The 20648-nt window shown below is 47.2% G+C and overlaps 6 protein-coding genes across 6 annotated transcripts; 3 read left to right on the top strand and 3 right to left on the bottom strand.

Annotated features, from left to right (window-relative positions):
* Positions 1 to 257: 257 nt before the first annotated feature.
* On the bottom strand, positions 258 to 632 carry BDV38DRAFT_235477 (uncharacterized protein). Its single transcript, XM_032053348.1, has one exon. The coding sequence runs from the start codon at positions 446 to 448 to the stop codon at positions 269 to 271; it is 180 nt and encodes a 59-aa protein (XP_031918741.1). The 5' UTR covers positions 449 to 632; the 3' UTR covers positions 258 to 268.
* A 1375-nt stretch (positions 633 to 2007) lies between these two features.
* Positions 2008 to 2967, top strand: BDV38DRAFT_235476 (tubulin-binding prefolding complex subunit GIM3). Its single transcript, XM_032053347.1, has 4 exons — positions 2008 to 2146; positions 2204 to 2338; positions 2504 to 2571; positions 2637 to 2967. The coding sequence occupies exons 1-4, from the start codon at positions 2129 to 2131 to the stop codon at positions 2827 to 2829; spliced, it is 414 nt and encodes a 137-aa protein (XP_031918740.1). The 5' UTR covers positions 2008 to 2128; the 3' UTR covers positions 2830 to 2967.
* BDV38DRAFT_235472 (transcription factor domain-containing protein) lies at positions 2968 to 6163 on the bottom strand. The gene is made up of 4 exons (XM_032053346.1): positions 5556 to 6163; positions 5379 to 5476; positions 4550 to 5323; positions 2968 to 4485 (listed from the first exon to the last, which is right to left on the bottom strand). Exons 1-4 carry the CDS (start codon positions 6015 to 6017, stop codon positions 3390 to 3392), a joined length of 2430 nt encoding a protein of 809 aa, XP_031918739.1. The 5' UTR covers positions 6018 to 6163; the 3' UTR covers positions 2968 to 3389.
* Positions 6164 to 12636: 6473 nt separating this feature from the next.
* On the bottom strand, positions 12637 to 13603 carry BDV38DRAFT_128509 (proteasome assembly chaperone 4 family protein). The gene is made up of 2 exons (XM_032051261.1): positions 13275 to 13603; positions 12637 to 12995 (listed from the first exon to the last, which is right to left on the bottom strand). Exons 1-2 carry the CDS (start codon positions 13500 to 13502, stop codon positions 12768 to 12770), a joined length of 456 nt encoding a protein of 151 aa, XP_031918738.1. The 5' UTR covers positions 13503 to 13603; the 3' UTR covers positions 12637 to 12767.
* A 290-nt stretch (positions 13604 to 13893) lies between these two features.
* On the top strand, positions 13894 to 15362 carry BDV38DRAFT_278192 (N2227-like protein-domain-containing protein; the record flags this gene model as incomplete). Its single annotated transcript, XM_032058663.1, has 2 exons — positions 13894 to 14012; positions 14237 to 15362. 2 exons carry the CDS (start codon positions 13894 to 13896, stop codon positions 15360 to 15362), a joined length of 1245 nt encoding a protein of 414 aa, XP_031918737.1.
* Positions 15363 to 16584: 1222 nt separating this feature from the next.
* Positions 16585 to 19292, top strand: BDV38DRAFT_128489 (Hsp70 family protein). The gene is made up of 4 exons (XM_032051260.1): positions 16585 to 17421; positions 17484 to 18416; positions 18470 to 18908; positions 18961 to 19292. The coding sequence occupies exons 1-4, from the start codon at positions 16828 to 16830 to the stop codon at positions 19158 to 19160; spliced, it is 2166 nt and encodes a 721-aa protein (XP_031918736.1). The 5' UTR covers positions 16585 to 16827; the 3' UTR covers positions 19161 to 19292.
* Positions 19293 to 20648: the final 1356 nt, after the last annotated feature.

Genomic DNA, 20648 nt, shown 5'->3' with positions numbered 1-20648 from the left:
GCACAAAATTAGCGTTCTTCCAGAACACCAAGGACTATTGTACAGTAGTTAACTTGACTCTAGGCTTTCAGAAAGAACGTAAGTTCTGTCATGGTATGCCCGAAGAAATATAATTTCTCTTACTCTCTTCTCACATTGAGAGGTCATTATGTAGTCAATTACAAGTACATTAGTACTGTGGCCAGCCATAGAGAGTTACATATAAATATTCACGGGTGGTTTCTCATCTTCAACATCAGGCATCTTCCAGCAGCTATCGACATGATTGCTATCGTCCAAAGACGAATACACGCCAGACGAAAACCCTGAGGTGCCGAGTCGTAATATCAAAGTAACGAATATGAACAGATACGGCAGAACAACAACAACAACAACAATAACCAAAAAAAGAATCAGGATGCAACTCCATGAACCCGTAAATACTATCCCAAGTGACAAGTGTTTTCATCCTACAAAAATATTTCGAATCCGTGTCATAGTCCAGTACCCATAGCAACCATGTAACCTAGTAGCAATTGTGGAACCGTGCAAAGGCGCTAGATCGTAGTCGTGCTCAATGGTCGTTTTCTCAACAACTGAGCTACGGGCAATACTGCGAAATCACCTTCTGGAATTCACCTGGGATATAATCAGCTGTAGCTCTCCTATATACAGGGAACAGGCAATACTTACCATCGGGGATGGGACCACATGATGATGCTATGCAGGGCTTGATAGCATTAAAAATCTCCTGCGAGTGGGGGCAAGCGCACTTGAAATCGCCACTGGAGCACTCGGGTGCCGCTTGCTTCATACCCTTCTGGAGGCAAGGCAAGGCACAGCTGAAGTCTTGTGCACTTGTGATAGCAACAAGGGTAATCGCAGCGACCAGGGTAAGCTTCATATTGAATGGTGGGTTGGAGATAGATGGGCTGGGCTAATGCCTGGGACCAAAGCAGCGTGAAAAGCAGATGAAAGCAATGGAAATGAGGAAGAAGAAAGAAAGCAAGAAAGAAAAAGATGTGGATTTTATACTATTGGTATCTTTGACCAACTACTATAAGACTAGATCTTATATGTTCATGTTTGGACGGGATCTGCCTGTATGTCTCAATTATTGCCTCAATACAATGCCTTTCAGATGACGTATCGCATCCAGGGAGCAGATTAAAATGCGGTCTGGGAGATAGAGTACCGAATATGCCATGTGAGAGATCTAATAGGGCATTCAACAGTCGTGTGTACACGTACGCAGCTCAGTCGACCCTGAGTTTGCACAGCTAATAATACAAAGAAAAATTACGTATATTGAACCTAAAGCACAGTTGAGCCACCTCGTATAATCCATAGTTAACCTAGCTAAGCGGCCGCCTACTGAGCTTGAAAGTCTATAGACCCGTTAACTGTGAAGTTCCCGAGCCTTTCGACCTAGCTTGCGTCTCTTCGAATCCACTTTTGTCGATTTGTTCCACTGCCCCTTGTCCCCAACCATCTACGTAAGACCAATTAAGTCCCCGACACCCGAGCCGATCACCCTAGCCAGCCAGCTGGGATGAAGGCCCTCGCGCTTGTCTTCGTCAGCGCCCTCCATCTTACCTAATAGTAACACTGTGTGCTGCGAGCCGGGTGTTTTGACGATCTATACTCCACAGAACATATCACGTCTCAGAATCTCGAAGCCACTCCCGAGTATGAATGATTATTGTCACCCATCCTCCGAGGTGAATATTGGCAAGGCTCACACTTATGAAATATTTTTTTGGGAACTATTTCCGGATGTCTGCTGGGGCTCCAGCAGTCTCTAGAAGTATGTCTCGATTATGGGGCACGTAACACGTTCTTCCGATAAGGAGGGATGCAAAGTGCCGGATAGTTCGTCACAATAAATTTCTTCTCCGAGATATAAGAGCAAAGAAGGTATAGATATATATGGTATATATATATATATAGATGCATAACGTATACAACACAAGTAGATTGAAGAGAATAAGCTTAAAGTATCAAGCCCATGGACAACATCCCCCGCCAAGAACAACCGTGCACAGACCACCCACCGAAACCACATCAAACTTAGGATCTATCAAGAAGCAAAACCCTCCCCTCCTCCCCAATACTATAAGATATAAACACCCACAGCCTAATCGCAAAAATGATGCAACATCGTATGGTACGTCCTCCCAATCTCCTCGGGCCGAAACAGCCGAGCTAACCAAACACCCTACAGCTCTCGAAAGAGGAGGAAGTCTCCGCAGCAGGAGAAGAGAATGAAGTCCGTCGCGAAGACCAGGAGAAGATCAACCGCTTCAGTCGGCTTCATCAACGCGAGACGCTGCTGGAGGAGCAGTTAAAGGCTAAACAGGTCGGTTTTCGTCTATCCCTCGTATTTTTTTTGCGTTTATTTGTTTATTTATATTTTTTTGGCATATCTTTGTGAGGGATTCACCTTGTGTCGCTGGCTTCCGGAAATGATATTATGTTATTGACGTGGTGTTTGTGGTCCGCATACTGACCTTTGATATAACAGAAAGATAAAGAGGATCTCGAGGAGGTCTCTACGGAGCTAGAACTGGCCGATGAGGATGAGCTGGTGCCGTGAGTGTTCATGCCTTCAACTCTGTTTTCCTGCTTCAAAGTGTTTGACGCCCTGACCCCAACAGGTACAAAATTGGGGACTCGTTCTTCCAACTTCCCCTTGCCGATGCGCAATCTCTCCTCTCTTCATCGACGGAGCAGATCGACTCCGAGGTGTCGGGCCTGGAGGAGAAGTTAAGCGATCTGCGCGACGAGTTGCAGCAATTGAAGGTGGCGCTATATGCGCGGTTTGGACGGAGTATTAACCTGGAAGTCTAAACCATTATCGTAATATTAAAAGGTCTTGAGGACCTGTGAATCATGCGGTATGAGGTTGGATTGTGAGGTTCTATCATTAATTGCATGGAGGTCAAAACAAATTCATGATTTCACTGTATATGAAACATGGTCTATTGTCTAATAAGACAAGGTAACTTCTACAACACAGAAATGCATCTTCATGGTATGCTCGATGTAATCAAACGTATCGTATGGATATCAAAGATTCGGTCGTAAGACATATCTCGTTTCACATGCTCCACTGGACCCCAGACCATCATCTAGAAAAATAATACAAATAGATAATACAGTCCACCTCCTTCCCGACGAAGGAAGTCTTCGTTGCCCTGGGCGTGTGCGTCCCTGGTTTCTCTCGTAAGATGTTAATTTGCAGAATATTGACTGCTCTAAGCCGGTTCTCAGGACACGTTTTATATTGAACCGACAATGTTTCATGGTCGTTCCACAAGCTGACGCCGCGAGAGTGGGTCTCCACATGGAGACAAGAGTATGCGGGGGAGTCGCAAAGTTTCAAATCATGAGCAACAGACCCAGTGATATTAGATGATGCTTGCGATTGTCATGCGTGAGTGGGATGAGGCCGGCTGTGGCCGAGGTGCTGGCTCATCACTCCCAGGACTAGTCTGCACATCCATTCTACTGTATTCCTGCTGTTGCTTTTGCTTCTCGCTGATTAGATATTGAACTGTCTGTTCAACCCAATCCCACCCCTCCCAATCTTCTACTTCTCCTGTAGACAGATTGTCTCGGGCACCGGGGTGTGGCATTGGGACAGGACTACCGAAGTCAGTCAAGGTCTCCAGCTGAGACCCAGTCTCACTGCCTTGCCACACCCAGCTGCCACCGGTTGTGCCCTGCATGTCGCCCGACACGTACGCCAACATTTCTTCGTCCCGCTCGGGATCGATACCATCGGGGCGGCGTAGCCGGTCCACAAGGCACTTCAAGAAAAATGCGATGTACCGCCCACAGGCTGCATTAACCGCTCGGGAGTCTCCAACCACAGCACTTGCCCGGACACACATCAGTGCGGCATCATATTCCTGACGGAACAGCAACACTAGCACACAACGCCAGATGTGGGTGCAGAGCACAGTTCCTGCTGAGGATGCCAACAAGGGCCGCCAATCATCATTTCCAGGAGGTGAAGAGTAACCATGAGGACCCGAAGGAGCCCGCATGCAGCGTGAAAGAAGGTGAGCAGTGTCTTGAGAGATTGAAACACAGTAATCAAGTGCCAACGATCGGACTTCGGGGGCACAGAAAGGGGAAATATTATGACGATAGAGGATGAGACGGGCATTCTGCAGGTAAATTAGTGGGAGGATAGAGCGGGGATCGAGATACAGGTCGGACTTCGGATGGTACTGTGGAGGAAATGTCGCCTGGCAAGTTTGAAAGTGTCGCTCGAATATTTCCAAGGTTGCCGGGCTGATCGTGGAGCTTCTCAACGTCCGGACCAACTGACCTATCGACCGAACGACATGTATAGTGGCCAGGAGTGGAGTGGTCTGTTGGCCTTCCGCCACAATGCCACCTTCTGAAATACACCGTTCGTCGATTGGACAAGGAAGGTCAACATCGCAATCTTGATCGTTGATGAGGACCGGTTTTCCCATTTCTAGGGCGAGAAGCCTAAGGAGATAATCATCAACTAAAACGGAACCTTGTATTATGGGATATTTGGTCATTCACATACCTGTCCCAGGCATAGACCCCCCACCACACTCGCTTGCGCATCTCCCCTTCGAGGGTTGACCACGGCCCTGACTCAATATGCAGCCCTATCTCCTGCGCTACCCTTACTGCAGATCCGACCCATACCCAACTGGCCGACTTCGCGTTGACTTCGTAGAGAAAAAGACTAACCAAAAGTGCGGCTCGGGCTTGATCCAAGGTGAAATTGTCCTTCCAGACATCGATGACCCCGCAGGAGATCCTTATGAACTCTTTCCCGTCGTGTTCCCTAGTCTTTTCCAGTGTGTGAAGTGAACCACAAGCGAATATACCAAACAGAACGGCCGCCCACTCTCGAGGGAGGCCCAGAAGGGAACCGGTTTGGTAAACTTTTTCATACTCCGCCACGAAGCTAGGCCAATGAAGTACTGGCAAGGCCGAATGAATACATTCGTAATATTGCGTGAGGAGACGGTCTGCAACCTCCTTGGCGGGGAGAGGTGGAGGATCGGACGCCAGAAGCGATTTCGGACCCGGCTGGCGATACGGAGTTGGCACTTTCAGAATTCCTCTTCCGTACTTTCGCAGATTGGCTCGAGCTTCGGTTAAGTCCTGTGATACCGCAGCTCTTGGCTGGCGCGGCGGTCGATACCCGATATCAGGGAGCTTCAATTGAGACTGTCCGGCTCCATCAACATCGAGATCGATCAGGTTGTCCGGCCTCAGCATGCCTGATCGCAGTTGTTGTAATTGCTGCTTGGTTGAAAGAAGCTGCTTTTCCAAGTCCTGTACTTGCCTATGACCCAATTAGAATGACAAAACTTTTCATAATAAGTAGCCGTGGTACAAACTTGATCGACGACATGCGCCTGTTAGTTTCCTTCGTGAACTGGCATCGCACTTTGCGATTCGTACATTCTGTACAACTAGACGACTCCGAAGCGTCACACTGAGCCAAGGAAAGTTAACAAAACCGCGTTGGATGATCTTAAGCTAAAATGACAGGGGCGTCGGCGAAAACTCGGTACCTTGACTTTGCGCTCACGACACGCATCACAACTGGGATCTTTCCTTCTCTGACGATAGGCTCTCTTTTGTTGCAGCGGCTGCTGCATTTGCTGCTGCTGCCCGGTACCACCGGGCTGAGGAAGAAGCCCCGACGACCCTGGGGCCGAACCATTGAGCGGTGGCGCATCCGGAAGAATAGAGGCGCCTTCGGCCGGCGAGCCGCTTGATTCATAGGATCGTGAGTATGATGAAGGAGGGGGAGGCGGGGGAGGGTTTGACATCTGGTGCGGTAGTGGTTGCAAAAGATGAGCCATTCTCAATCCGCTCGCGGGTCTACTTGGCGGAGCGGAAAGAAGAGTAGGTGGAGGGCCAGCCTGTGGAAAAGGACCTGAGGGCGAAGTTACCGATTGCACCGGCGGCAACTCATAGGAAACGCCCGGTTGGCCTTGACTATTCGGCGAACGGAAATACTGCGTCTGCATCTCGAGCCACCGAACGCCAACTCATAGAGGGAGAACAAGATATAACAAAATCAATGATTTATGGCGAAGGGCGAAATGAAATTTGAGTGGAAAGGAGTGACAACCCAACAAATCCCGACACGTGCAACCTTAACTTTTTTTTTTTTTTTTTTGCCTTTATGGCAACCTTCAACTCTTTTGTTTTTCTTTTTATTCTCTTATCCCCCTGTGTTCAAAGTTTCTCGATAGAGCGGAGACAAGAAACAAGAAAACAAAGAAGAGGAACAAGATAAGAAAAAAAGGGAGCAACCCCCGAATCCACCCAAGCCGGATGGTAATGGGAAGCTCAAGGCTTCTTTGTATATATGGTAATGACACTAGTCCAGAGTGTCAGGTTACCAATGATTGAAATGAAGAATGGAGAACAATAATCAAGATCCTGACGGATCGAAACCAATGGATAAGGGAGAAATCCCGAGTGGTGGCAACTGAGTTGCCAATTGGGATGGTGTATCACTTTAAAGTCGGGATGGTTGTTGAGCCTGAGGCAGCCCGGTATAGTCCCAGTAACGTAATATAGTAGAGGAGAATATAACGCAGAACAGATGGATACCTCTAATACATAGCCTAACGGGTAGGTACGGTAAGTTTAGGTAGTTGTCGTTCAATCGGGGAGGAATTAAGGTTCAAGTTGCTGGTTGTGTTGACATGAAATGCGCTGTTTGCGGATAGATGGAGGTTGTCAAACCATTACTTTGTTCGTTCGAAATTTCTCCACCGAGCAGGTTGCTAAATACCGAGGTCGCCGTGAAGGGCTGTGTGAGAGCCAATGATGGGATATGATCGGTTGAAAAAGGAGTGGGGGGCCTAGCGTGGGAGTATGCTTCTTCTAGAAACAAGGAGCAAGATGGAATACCTGACGGTGAGGATGGATGAAATTAAGGAAAGGAAGGGAAGAAGAGAAGGAAGAGAGAGAGAGTGAAGCAAAAGCAAAAATAGGTTACCGGAGAAGAATGACCGTATGGAATGACATTATAGCGATGATGGCCAGTGGTAATTTTAAAAAATAAAGAAAAATTAAAAAAGGAACAGAAATGAACATAATAAAATTTAAGCATCAAACCGTCGTCGTGGTTGAAGAAGTTAGGTTGATGGTGATGATGATGAAATTTCTCTTTTTGCGTATATTTCATTTCATTTTCATTTTCATTTTCATTTCCCATTCTCTTGCTTTAGTGTCCCTCAATTTATTTTTCTCTAGTGGGATTTTTTTTCTTAGAAATCTACATCTCCAGAAGAAGAATTCTTTGCGATATCACAGATCCTAAAAGGAACATCGATCGACACGATGAATTAATTTCCCAATGCCACGCGCTCAATGCGTCAAGTACTTTATCCTAGACACGCCTAGTACTAAGTAATCGGCCGGGACGGACTCCATTCTCCAGGGTCTTCCTTCGTTCAAAGAGTCAGGAAGCGACTCCGAAAGTCTCTCGGCTGACCCCAGTTACTTCTAACCATGGGCTGAAACGACACCGGCTTCTACTCAAATCAGATCGTGAGGAAGGTGGAGATTAAGTAAATTGGAGCTTACTGCAGAATTTATCTTTCTCAGGAATCTTCTGCCGACAGGCCTTCTTTTTGAGTTTTTCTCCGGAGTAGTATCTTTTCTTTGGTTTAGTTGGCTTTAGTGTCGCTTAGCTTGATCGTTAGCCTTTTTTTTTCCCCCCTCTATTTTTTTACCTGTCCTTTTCCTTTCATTACCAAGGAAGAGTCAGGAAGGATGGGGGTAAAAAAAAAGAAGAAAATGAAAAAAAGAAAAAAGGGAAAAAAATAAAGAAAAAGAAAAAAAAGAAGAAAAACAGTGACACACTGGGGTATAAAGGGGGTAATAAATCTTGGCTATCTCGAGGTATCTTTATTTTCAGTGTGAAACGGCCATGGGTGTGGTTTGGAGGAGGAAACATTCAATGTACAGTACATACGGAGTACAGTACACTAAATTACTCTCAGCGCTCCAGAAAGTATGTTCCTATCATCCACTTAATAGGTTAATATATTAGAATTGGTGTGAGATTCGGATATTCTTCCCGAAATCTATTAAATTCGTGACGAAATCCATCAGTCCTAATAACTGTAGATCGCAACGTTTGTATATCTCGAACTACTAGGATAGTAACATCATCGTGCTTTATTCCTACCATGCTCATCAACAATCGTAGTATCGAACAACCTATTCATTTACTTTACCTTTAGGCAACAGATGGGAGATCAGACCTCTGGCTAACACTCAAGTTAACCCGAGATCGGCAGTGGCAGTGTAAGTGTGCTAGTATTTTGTAAAGGTCACAACGTTTCTGTCGCCTTTTTCCACGGTTCATGGTCCCAATGGTCCCACTCCAGACTATTGTGTAAGGTACTCTCGGTATAAGTATTATAATGAGATGAATTAATGTTGAGGATAATCCTGGTCAACGTAATTGCTCGTACTGAGCTTAAATGTGTTCTCGAACAAATACCCTGGGAGCTATAATTAAACAGGATCTAGCAACGGTTTGCTTGACCATCTATCGCATTGCAGGCAACCATCCTGCCACGAGATTAGAGACCCGATGCTGCCTACTTTCTTCTCAGCGCTGAAGGGGTGCTGCCACCAAATAAAATCGAGAAGAGAGGGGGGGAAAAGAAAGAAAGAAAATACCAGCATCTATGAGTGATTGGGCGGGATTAAGGAAAGCCCAAAGGCTTTTACCTCATTATTCCTGTGGGTTTCCAAGGTTCATGGCTTGATTGGACCGTGATTCGGTTTAAGGTTCTATTCTTATTCTCTTCACCGATGCCTCCCTCTGTGTTGTGCAGTCAGTGCACTCCTGAAGCTGCCTGTCAAGCTAAAATTAACACAACAGTAGTAATCCCAATATCCCTGCAAAATCGATCAACACTACTAGTAGGTGGTAACTGAAATTGCATGGGAGTTCCATAGAATATATATCCTAAGAAATATAATAAAGGACATAAGACCTAATAGGGGAATTGTATTCCGAGATCCGAACAGGTTCAGAAGGAGCTCTATCGTGGTCATTCTTCCTAAGAATTTCATAGGTAGAGAACCCTCCCCCCCAAAATTGTGGTCGATGTGACGATCTCTCGGAATCCTTCCTCGGATGCAGCCATTGGCTGGGCCACATGGAAGACCAGCCCGGAAGCTCAACCGGGACGGTTCAGAGGAGTTTAGCGGGTGGACCGGCTGATGATAAACTTGCTCATAGTCAATGAAATAATTCTGTGGCGACCCAGCAGAACGACATTGGGATCTTCCGAAATTGCCTGTTGGAACAAACAAAAAAAAGAAATAAATCCAGAATGGACTCTAGTAAGAACTATTACTGGACAGGCGATGATTGGCATTTTTTGAATCCCGAAAGATGAACCCCGCTTCCAATCACCGTGATTCTTCAAAAATAAAAAAAAGACCCTTTTCCCCAAGAAGCATCCCCCGGAGATTTTTCGCTATCACGTTTTCCGTGTTTCGTCCGAATAACGTTCTCGAACAAAATATGGTTTGTACTAGGGAGTACGTCAGCTTCTGGATGAGCTGTGGGAGTTCCTTCTCGGCTTATAAATGTATAGGAATCTAGAATGCCCAAGTGACAATAACCACCTCGTCCGTTGAGACGAGATTATTACAGTATGATTCCTAATCGTCAAAACAGACGGGAACCTCCGTGGTGGGTAATGGTGCCTCCTGCTTGTGTGGCTGGTGTCGATCAGAGCACTAAGGTTCTTCCCATAATGCATTTGCTTTCGGCCTGACTTAACCGGCATTAACTGTCTGGCAATGTGATAGCGGCTTGTTAGTGTCTTTCCACTGGCTCCTTATTGTTGACAATATCAAGCGATCAATGATCAACCGTAGTATTTAGTTACTAATGATTAACTAATGCTACCATCCTTGAGTGGCATCCCTCTTCACCTCAGTACCCCTCTCAATTTCAACACCGTCGGTGAATGTTATTTCGCTCTGGAAGGACTCGAGCTCCATACATGTCCAGTACCAAGTTCGACGGAAAGTATACCTTAGAGTGGTTGACCTTGCCAATTCGACAACTGTGCCTTGTAGACCAACTAATCTGCAGGTGATTAGTTGCGCAGATTGGACGGGGTGTTACGCATCATAGCCTATCACTTTACTAAAGTCTTTTCACACCCACCTTGTGTCAACTAGATCCATATTGCCGCATGGGAGTGCCGCAAATTGACTGGGCTGGCTACTACTACTCTGAACGGAAGGATTCCGTCGGTAGTTCTGACTGGATATCAATGGCATGATTTAGGGCATCAGTTGACTACCGATCCCTGAAAAATGGCTACCATTGCTACTAGCCTCCTCCCTGGAACATCTAGACTACGAGTGAACCCTATCCACGAGATGAGGCATGTATCTAACTATCTCCTGCGATTACGACCAGAGTGATAAAAAATGTATATTATTTTTTATTGATCTGTTTATTGAATTTTACGACGACCGACCCAACCTGACTCGGAGGACCAGCGCCCGCGCACCAATGATTCAATCCTAACTAGGATCCGCTGTCGATAAAGATTGATCATGGGATGGACAATGAAAAGGGTAAACGGGCGCACCAGGATTTCTAGCCTGGTCTTAGCACATACAGCACATAGAACTGCGCCGCACGCACCTCGGGATTCGGGTGTGTTTTTTACTTAGCGCGGGTATCGGATCTCTGTCCAGTGTGGCGCCTCATTCGTTAGGCAAACTTAGCAGCCGTTTACCTCGTCTTCTGGGCTTGGAGGAAACGGGCTGACCGCACGGGAAATGATCCTTTTAGAGGCTGGCCTCCCGGCTGTGATTGGATCGCCTAGATTCCGGTCCCCATGTGGTCCCTCCCGTGACAATCCACTGCTGTACCCCGTCCTGCTTGGTTGATGAGGGGTTTTTTTTCCTCTTCTTTTTCGGTTACAACACTTGATATGGTCTCGTTGAGATCTAATCGGTGGATTCCGTGGTCTGGAATCCCACAATGCCTCTATGCAAAACAGGTTCCTGCAGCTATCTACCTCGTGCTGATAATGTTGGTTTATAGTCCATTGTGACTGGTCAAATATCCCGTGCCTTGTCCCCGCTTTATCAGCCTCGATCGAGACTTGTGAGGTTATACCGGTCTTCATTGGGCTTCGAAAATGGGGGACTAGCGACATCGCTTGGCTGCAACACCACACGTGAGCATGCATGGGGCTGTCACTTCATGATATCAATCGATTAAACGAATGCGATGGCGTCAGACTCAATCTATCTGGAGTGCGATGGGGGTAGCCAATCTATAACGCAATCCCGTCTTTTCGATAAGAATTCCATTACCGAGTACCCGCTTTCTACGTTGTTTCTTTCAATCAGAGTCAACCTATATATAGATCTGCTGGGTAATTAGGCGAAATGAGACGCCTGACTCAGCTCTTGTAGCCGCGACAATACTTTGGAATCAACATCGGAGGTTTCACTATGAAAGCTCTACGGTGAGTGGTGGAAACCCACTCTTGAGGCTCATTGACACTTCAGATACACATCTATGTCTCAAATTGGAATATCCGAGCGAGCTGTTGCGCCCAATTTATTGTCATGTATATTATGGATTCTCAATTATATTCTGTTACGATCTGATTCAAAGAAGAAAGACCAAAAAAATGAACCCACCAAATTTGTGTACATATTGGGCGCCGAAGTAAACCCGCCCCCCAAGAAAAAAAAATACAAAGGAGCACATGGAACCTGGGCGCTCCACTACTTAGACGGATTCTAAATCCGCCGCTTCGGAAACGATTCCGAATATGACCGTTCATTATTATTGTAACTTGGTTGAATGCGTGTACCATCTGGACGACAAATCCGGTGAAACTCGCAGCGTTTATCTCACATGATGTCTACACCTTCAATACCACCTTCTACAAGGGGGCTCTGAAACCATGGTCAAACCCCACCCAAGAAGTGGACATGTTTCAACATCGCAATTGCATCGGAGTCGACCGACGTCCGACATCTGTCATTGGAATGCAAGCTTTGGGGAATTGTCCAACCGGAGTTGGTGGCTTAGATGCACTATATTATTAGAGTAGTATTGCTAGCCCTAAATAAATTAATTGTGGATTCCCTTGGATGGAGAATGCTTTTTGTTTGTTTCTCCCCTTTTGTCTCTCTCGTCTGTTTTAATCTGTTTATTATTTTACTCTTTCTTTTCTGGGCATCGTGCTTGTTCGGATGCTCGGAGACTAAATACGCAAGTCTAGGTACTGGAGTCGTTATGGGGCGCCTCTCGGTTCAATAAGATCCGATTATGGGGATGTTAATTTTTTGTTCTAATTTTCTCGGTCGAGAGACGTAGCCCTCGTTGTTGCAATTACACATTTACGATTACTAGCACATAATTCTAGACTACTTATGAAAGATAGGTGTTTATTGGACTCCCTATAGCCGAGATCTCTCAACTTTGAATGTCTTAGATAACAAGAATGATTAAGTAACACGAATTCCCATAATTAATTCCATCCCAAATTAGACCCGGTCCATTCATACCCAACACACTACTTATGAAACTATCGAAATGAAATGAGGAAAAAAAAAAAAAAAAAACCAGGTGTTATTAAGGGAAAGAAAAGATTAACAGACCAAAAAGGGCAAGTGCTGACTCCAGAGTCCGATATCGTTACTCCATCAATACTACCAACTACCCGCAACCATATGATCTCTTCATTCTCTCATTTCCTGGACTCTTCCCACCGCTGTATAATTACCTCCACTATCTTTGTCAACCCTTCCATCTCTTCCTCGACCAATAGCCCCAGCGCCGTCGGATCAATGCTGCAGCCCACGTAGACTGGGACCCTCATGCGACGAGCCAGGATCTTAGCGATCCGAATTGTGTATTCCACACTTCCGGGGAGATTGTATAGCGTTGTGGATATGGTGTTGCGAGGGTTCGTGCGCTGGTATGTGTGAGCGGCCAGGTTTCAACTTGATTAAATGGGTAAAGTGTTTCAGGGTAGATGGTTAAAGTGCTTTGGTAGTAACGCAAGATGTGTGTATGGCAAAGATGGATATACATGGAAGAAAGAGCCCCGGGTTTTGGAACAGCATAAGAGGACATGTGGTATTCCCATGTTCCGTATGGTCTTCTGTATGTATGGATATATTCACACAGCGCCAGTCCAACTATGTAAAAGTCCGACCAAAAATTAAGGGTAAGAAGAAAAAGAAGCACTTACATCCGGCATAGCGTAGACGAAGCTTCCCATCGGTTTCACGGACCCCGCCGAGTCACCTGGGGTCGACGTCGCCAGGAATACCGTTGCGCATGTGTCCAAGAGGTTGAGATGGACGTGTGCGGTCGTATGCAATGCCTTTGGAAGGGGGAATGATAACTCTTGGGGTTTGGCATGCGGCGCCACGTTCTCGACTTGAGGCGGTATCGGTGCTTCCACTGCTGTCGCCATGCTTGGAGGATAAATTATTTGTGAGATATCTATTTTCGATTCGCTGAGTGCAATTTCCTACGTCCTTTTCTTCTGAGATGTTCTGTTTTGATGTGGTCGTTGATGTTGATATGGATCGATGATTGAGACGTTTGAGCCTCGAGGTACCGCTCTTGGTTCCCCGCCAAACAGAGCGGGTCCATTCTTCACTTTTGAGCTTTGGCTACCATCTCAGATCTTCACATTCTTTTGTTCCTCCATAATATAAAGAACAACGCTGAGTTATATTACTTTTGCTTGGCTCCCATATCAACTGGAGGTGCCTGTTTCTTTTGGTGTTGGAGATTTTACAGCTGTACAGAGTATATCTGGTTGTCGACTTGGTTATCACAACGGTTACCGTTAAAGCAGCATGGCTTCTGATTCGCAGCATCTGGATGACGAAGAGGTTCGCAGCTGGGCAGGGGACTTTGACCCGTTGGCTGACCCCGACGAACGACGAGTGCTTTTTGCTGCGCTGGATTCTTTTAGGTATGGGCTTGTGCTTGTTGGTAGTTCAATTGTATTGCTGTCCATAGGTGGAAATAATAGGGAGGATAGGAGGGGAGAGACAGAAGAGGAAGAGGTATTGCATTCGTTCCTTCGGAGCTCCAATATGTTCTCTTTTGGCTTGACTTCTCTCAAGTGCCAACTTTGGCATCTCGGGACTACATCGGATTGACTGTTCTTAAATCGTGTGACTGAACTTCTCTTAGGCAATATCGAAGAACTGCTCACATGAACACTACGCATCGCCGACGCCAGGCGTTCTATGCTTTACCATCAGCTCACTGGCAGATGCTTGCGGAGCCACCATTTTCAATTTTGGACAATTTTAACCGGGTAGATGATGCCATTGACGTGAATGCCGATATCGCAGACGCTATCCTCGCAACGGGGCTTTCCTCGTTTGGGCTACCGGCGAACCCCGATCCAGAGGACCCGCGTCAAAACTGGCATAACACAGCGACTTCTTCAGATGTCAACAAAGCCCACTCAACTATTAGGCAATTCTATCGCGACTGGAGCTCCGAGGGCAAAGCGGAGAGAGAAGTCTGCGTGGAACCAGTTGTGCGCGAACTGCGGGATGAGTTCGGCGAGAGACTTGCCACTGGGGAGGAAGTCAAGGTGCTAGTCCCTGGAGCTGGTTTGGGAAGATTGGTCTTTGAAGTCTGCCAGGCTGGGTTTGCTACCGAGGGCAACGAAATCTCATACCACCAGTTGCTGGCCAGCAGCTGGGTCTTGAACCATACGTCTGGCCCCCAGCATCATGCGCTGTATCCGTTTGCGCTCCACTTCTCAAACCTCCTGTCTAGAGAGCAGCAGCTGCGGAAGGTAATGATCCCAGATACGCATCCCGGGTTAGCCATGGTTGAGGCGCAGGCGAACCAGACGCCCTTTGGATCAATGGGGATGTCCGCAGCCGACTTCGTGGTGCTCTACAGCAACCCGTCCAATAAGGAGACATACGATGCGGTGGCGACGGTCTTCTTCATCGACACAGCCCCAAATCTCATTCGGTACATCGAGACGATCCGACACTGCCTGAAGCCCAACGGGGTGTGGGTCAATATCGGGCCGTTGTTATGGCATTTCGAGGACGGCAGCAACCGTAGCCACCGGGAAGGAGGCCGCGATGAGAACCAGGGGATTGGGGAACCTGGCAATGTGGAGCTTACGGAGGAAGAAGTCTTTTGCCTTGTGGAGCGGATGGGCTTTCACATTGAGAAGCGGCAGGAAGTGGAAGATCGGCCAATGTGTGGCTATATCCAGGATCCTCAGAGTATGCTCCAGCCACTTTACAAGCCATCCAAGTGGGTGGCACGGAAGAAGAATCCATAATGGAACTTAGAATAGCACAGGCAGAGAAACTTATCCATATTTAGATCCATGAAGTAAGTCCGCCTCGTTGCCTGAATGTCAAGGCCGTTGCTTATTGGTCGGTGCGTAGAGCGTTAGAGTTTGTATGAAACGGTACGGTACATGGCGAGGGATCAGCGATACAGCATTCAGCCGCAGCCAGACAAAGAAAACGTGGGACCGACCAACGGCAGGCTGAGCAGTGTGGCTGTAATTACTACGTAGTATAAGGCTGTCCCTGCTTGGGCGTCAATCCTTCCGTACCATGGCTCGCCTCAGGCACATCTCCGGTTTGCCTTTTTTTTTTTTTTTAGCGCCAAGGTGATTTTTCAAGGGTTCAAGGGTGGGCAAATATACAAGAAAAAAATCACAATAAAATAGTTAGAATAGAAAGGATCGGGAGATTTGATGTATATAGCCCCTCTTTTGCTAGGGGCTATTATGTTTCGGGGAAGCTTCTATAGTTAGATATACTAAGTATATATATAGAGTACGCATGACTGTCAAACCAGAGACATATGTCAATGTTGGAAACTGACAACTTGACGGGATCCGCTAACCTTGAATCGGACATGCCATGAAAGTGCAAGTGGATTGGAAGTTGATGCCTGGGGACTTATCACATAATACAGTCCATCTGCTTAACGTACACAAGAGAAAGTGTGTTGGTATGTTACCTGTATGGTACCGTACCACACCGGTTGTCTCCGCAATGTGTAAAATAGGAAGTTGGGGGCGGAAGGAATGACTTGATGATGTGCCATCATCCATGGTAAGCATCATCAATCAACAAACGGAAACACCACGTTTGTTTTCTACGGGGAAAAAAAGACATACAGCCATCTGAAACAAAACAGATAAGGCTGAGTGAACAAGAATTAATCTCCTCTTCAAAGGTCGAAGAATTACTGGGATTGATATCCCACCGAGGGGAGAGCGCATTCCAGGGAGATTGATCATTGAGGGATGATCATTCTAAACCAGTCACTGTTGGGGTCCGTGAACTTGCACCTTTCTGGCATTTCGCTTCCCTTCGTCTCTTTGTTACTTCTTCAACCACCATTGTTTTCCTACGTTACTACGGACTTCCTACCGAAACGCCCATGCGTCCCTTTGAGAACCAATTAATTGCCTTATCCTGTGATTTTTCTCTGTCCGGAACGATCTTCTTTTGCTCGTGTTCCTCCCGTGTTTCTCCCCCCCCCCTCCCCACTCCCAAACTAACAGTAAACCCGGGAGAGGCTTTTCTGACTGCCTAAGCAAAGAGTTGGCACTGCCTCTCTGTCCAAATACACCCACTCGTTTCTTACGCTCTCGCTTTTGACTTTTGTGCCTTTTCTTCCACTCGTTTTCCTCTTCCTTTTTCGTCTTATATCTTCCCTGCAACCCCTCCCCCTCTTCCCCCTCGTCTCTTGAATACTCCGTTGACCCCATCGTGGTCACTTATATGGACCTGATGAGCTCACGGTTCAAGTCGTTCACTTTTGGGACGAAGCGGAACAAGCATAGTGCCCAGCCTGCGCCAGTTCAACAACCACCTAACGCATCGAGCAACACACTCGTCGCCCCGCCCTCGAACGCCACCTCTCCTAGTTCCCCACCTTCTCACCATAGTTCGTCCACGACGAGTCTCCCGATGAACAACCAAAACCCTCTGGGGCGTCCCCCTAGCTATACATACCAGCGGCCGACCAGCCCGATGCCCCCAGGCCAGCAGTTGAGTCATCACCCGGCACCGTTGAACACCAACTTGCACTATACGCAACAGCCGGTCCAACCTTTGGGTGCTCCTCCAGGGTATGGTTTGCAACAGCCGGTCGCAGCTCATGGGATGGGCCAGGGAATGCCCCAGCCCCAATACGGGGTACGAAATCCCGCGGTTGAGGTTGAAGGTGCCGGTCGGAGTAAGGCCCAGCTGATTGTCGGCATTGACTTTGGCACCACATTCTCCGGTGTCGCCTTTGCCTTTGCGACCAACAATGAAGCAAGAGAGGACATCATTACGGAATGGCCTGGAGCAGGAACCCATACCAAACAGAAGGTGACCAATCCAAACCACACTCAAGCGAGAATACGTCCAACTGACCAAGCTGTTTCACACAGATCCCCACCGTCTTATACTATGATCAGTACCAGAAAGTGGTGGGATGGGGCCCGGATATTGCAGATGCGCTGGCCCCCACGGGCTATCCGAAGCAGGGAGTGCAGAAAGTCGAATGGTTCAAGCTCCAGCTTATGCTGTCCGGAAACACATACATCGATCCGATTAATCTGCCCCCTCTCCCGCCCGGTAAGTCGGAAATCGACGTGGCCGCCGACTACCTCTTCAAGCTACGACAGGCGATGCGCGCTCAGCTACAGAAGACCCTCGGTGAAGTATTTACTCGGGAAGAGCGCAACATCCGGTACTACCTTACTGTGCCAGCTATCTGGAATGATGCGGGTAAGGCAGCGACACGAGCGGCGGCTTTACAAGCTGGGTTCTTGCGGGACGAGAACGATAATCGCCTAACGTTGATCTCTGAGCCGGAGGCTGCTGCTCTGTTCTGTGCAAAGACTGGGTTGCTCAATCTGAAGGTCGGCGATGCGATCCTGATCGTGGATTGTGGTGGTGGAACTGTGGATTTGATCGCCTACGAGGTTGAGGAAGAACAGCCGTTTAGTGTCGCCGAATGTACAGCTGGATCGGGTGACTCGTGCGGTTCGACAGCTCTCAATCGGAACTTTAGCAACATCCTTCGTGCGAAAATCCGTAAGATGAAACTCCCTGATGGATCCCGCACGGCAGGCAAGGTGTATGCAAAGTGTATCATGGACTTCGAGAACCGGATCAAGGCCGATTTCCGAAACAACGGACAGAAGTGGGCCGTAGATGTCGGCATTGAGGCCGACTTCCCAGATGCCGGTATCGAGGAGGGCTATATGACGTTTACCAACGAAGAGATCCTTCAATGTTTTGAGCCTGTCGTCAACCGTATCCTCGAGTTGGTCAGGAATCAGATCATCGCCATCCAAGCGCAGAACCGGTCTCTACAGGTATGTTCTAATACTACTTGTCTAGCTTTGCCTTTAACTAACCAGCCTTGTAGAACGTTCTTGTGGTGGGTGGGTTTGGCGCATCTGAGTATCTCTTCCAACAGATCAAACTCCATGTACCGCCTCAATATCAATCAAAGGTTGTCCGTCCGATGGACTCGGTCGCTGCGATCGTTAAGGGCGCTGTCACTGCTGGAATCACGGAACGTGTGATTACACATCGTGTTGCCCGTCGACACTACCTCATGGCCACATTGCAGCCGTTCAAAGAAGGGTATCACCCGGAACAATATCGTGTTCCCAGTCTGGACGGCAGAGATCGCTGCAAGTACACACGACAGATCTTTGTGCAGAAGGGTGAGAGAGTGAAGATCGGGGAGCCGGTCAAAGTTAGCTTTTTCCGACAGGTTGCGCCGGGAGCAACCCTGATGTATGAGGATATTCTGTACGCCTGTGACGAGGATGTCTGTCCTGAATACACGAAAGACCCCCGTAAGTTACACATCCTGCCGTCCCTTACGACGCTCTACTAACTGTGTAACAGGTATTAAGGAGGTCGTGACACTTACATCGGATCTATCGCGCAAGAACCTGGAAACCGATTTCGAGCGCATGGATACCCCTCAGGGAGTCTTCTACCGTGTATACTTCGACATCTACCTCACACTTGACGGCAGTGAATTCAGCGCCGAGCTCGTCTGCCAGGGCGAGGTTATGGGCCGGTGCAGAGCCAAATTCCGGTAAACCGGGCACATTGAGACTCTGATACTTGGTATTATAAAAAGCTTAAAGCCAACTGACGGTCTCGGTTGACCGGCAACTGCACAGGGCAGGCGTTTATACCATCTTTCTCATCCATTCCCCTTCGAAGCCATTGGACAATGTTGTCCAATGATCCATCATGGAGTTTACCTCTTATTCTTACCTTATGTTCCTTCATGTTTGATGTTTCCTGGATACCTTTATATGAGCTCACCTTGATGATTGGTTGAATTATTAATTCAGTTAATGAGAAAAGAAAAATACTCACGACAAATGTCCGTCTGTCATTACTATACCACTTACCTCATCATCTCATCATCCATCCAGGGGCATAGCAGTAGTCAATCAGTATGTTTTAATAGCAAAGCACACCTTCTCTCGCCACCCATCGAGTCAAAGACAAACCGTACGTAGCCAAGAGAACAAGAACCCATCACCTGAACATACTATCTAAGCAAACAAAACGAAAAATCGCAATAACACCACCCTAATCATAAACCCCACGTTTCCCTTTTCTCGAGATTTCCCCGCAAGAACGGGGTAAAAGAATGGTAAAAGAAGGATGAATATACATTTTTAATCCAACCCCAGCTCAGAGATAAAGAACGAAAGAAATATAACTCAAATCCGTAAGACAAGGATAGAGCAAGCATAAGCTTAACCAGACTTGATCTTTTAAGAAGACGGAATAACTACCCTTCAGGTGATCAACAGAAGAGAATGGAAGAGAAGTGAGCGGGTGGGTTCTGTTCCAGTCTCTCCTATAGGTAATGTGGAAGGGGAGGTTGACTTGCAGACTTAGGTAATAGGGTATGTCTTGAGGAACCGAGACGCTATTTGTTTATCATTTGGCGGATCTGGGATGGTTTTGCTTATTAGGATCTACCTATAGAGGGTAACCTAGTTAACTTTAGTTAACTTAGTTGGGGTGGAGGTACGTTAGTGGAGAGAAGGAATTCGTTGCTAGATTGCATGATTGTTGTATCTACTTGTGTTTTTGTTCGAGTTTTGTCATTTTGGGTCTAGTGGTGTGGGATTCTGGTTTACGACGGGGATAGGTATATCAGGCAACTGAGTAAATTGTCTATAGGGGTGGCAGATCTCGAGATATTCTCCTGTGGCTTTCCAGAATAGGTGGGCCTGTCGTTGAATACCGAGAACTTCCTCGTCAGTAGAAGACATAAGGTACCAATTCATGGCTTTAGAGGGTGTGAACTTCATTTAGATGAAATCACGAGAGGCAGAATTCTAATTTCACTATGCTGGATGCTCGATTGAGTGGACAATTCTTCCGAAAGTCATAGTTACATTGATGGACCCAGTGCTGTAGGCAAATGGAGGATATCCGCCGAGAGACCCCATTCTGAGGAGAATTTGGGAGCCACAAGAGGGCTTGACAATGGCCTTGAAGCGAAGTCCGTGCCCACAGCCCCAGTCCCTAAATGCTGGAGAAGGTTAGCACGAGTAGGT

The sequence above is a fragment of the Aspergillus pseudotamarii genome (genome assembly GCF_009193445.1).
Source record: "Aspergillus pseudotamarii strain CBS 117625 unplaced genomic scaffold BDV38scaffold_4, whole genome shotgun sequence".
NCBI classification, from domain to species: Eukaryota; Fungi; Ascomycota; class Eurotiomycetes; order Eurotiales; family Aspergillaceae; genus Aspergillus; species Aspergillus pseudotamarii.
This window is presented reverse-complemented; position numbering and strand designations above follow the sequence as displayed.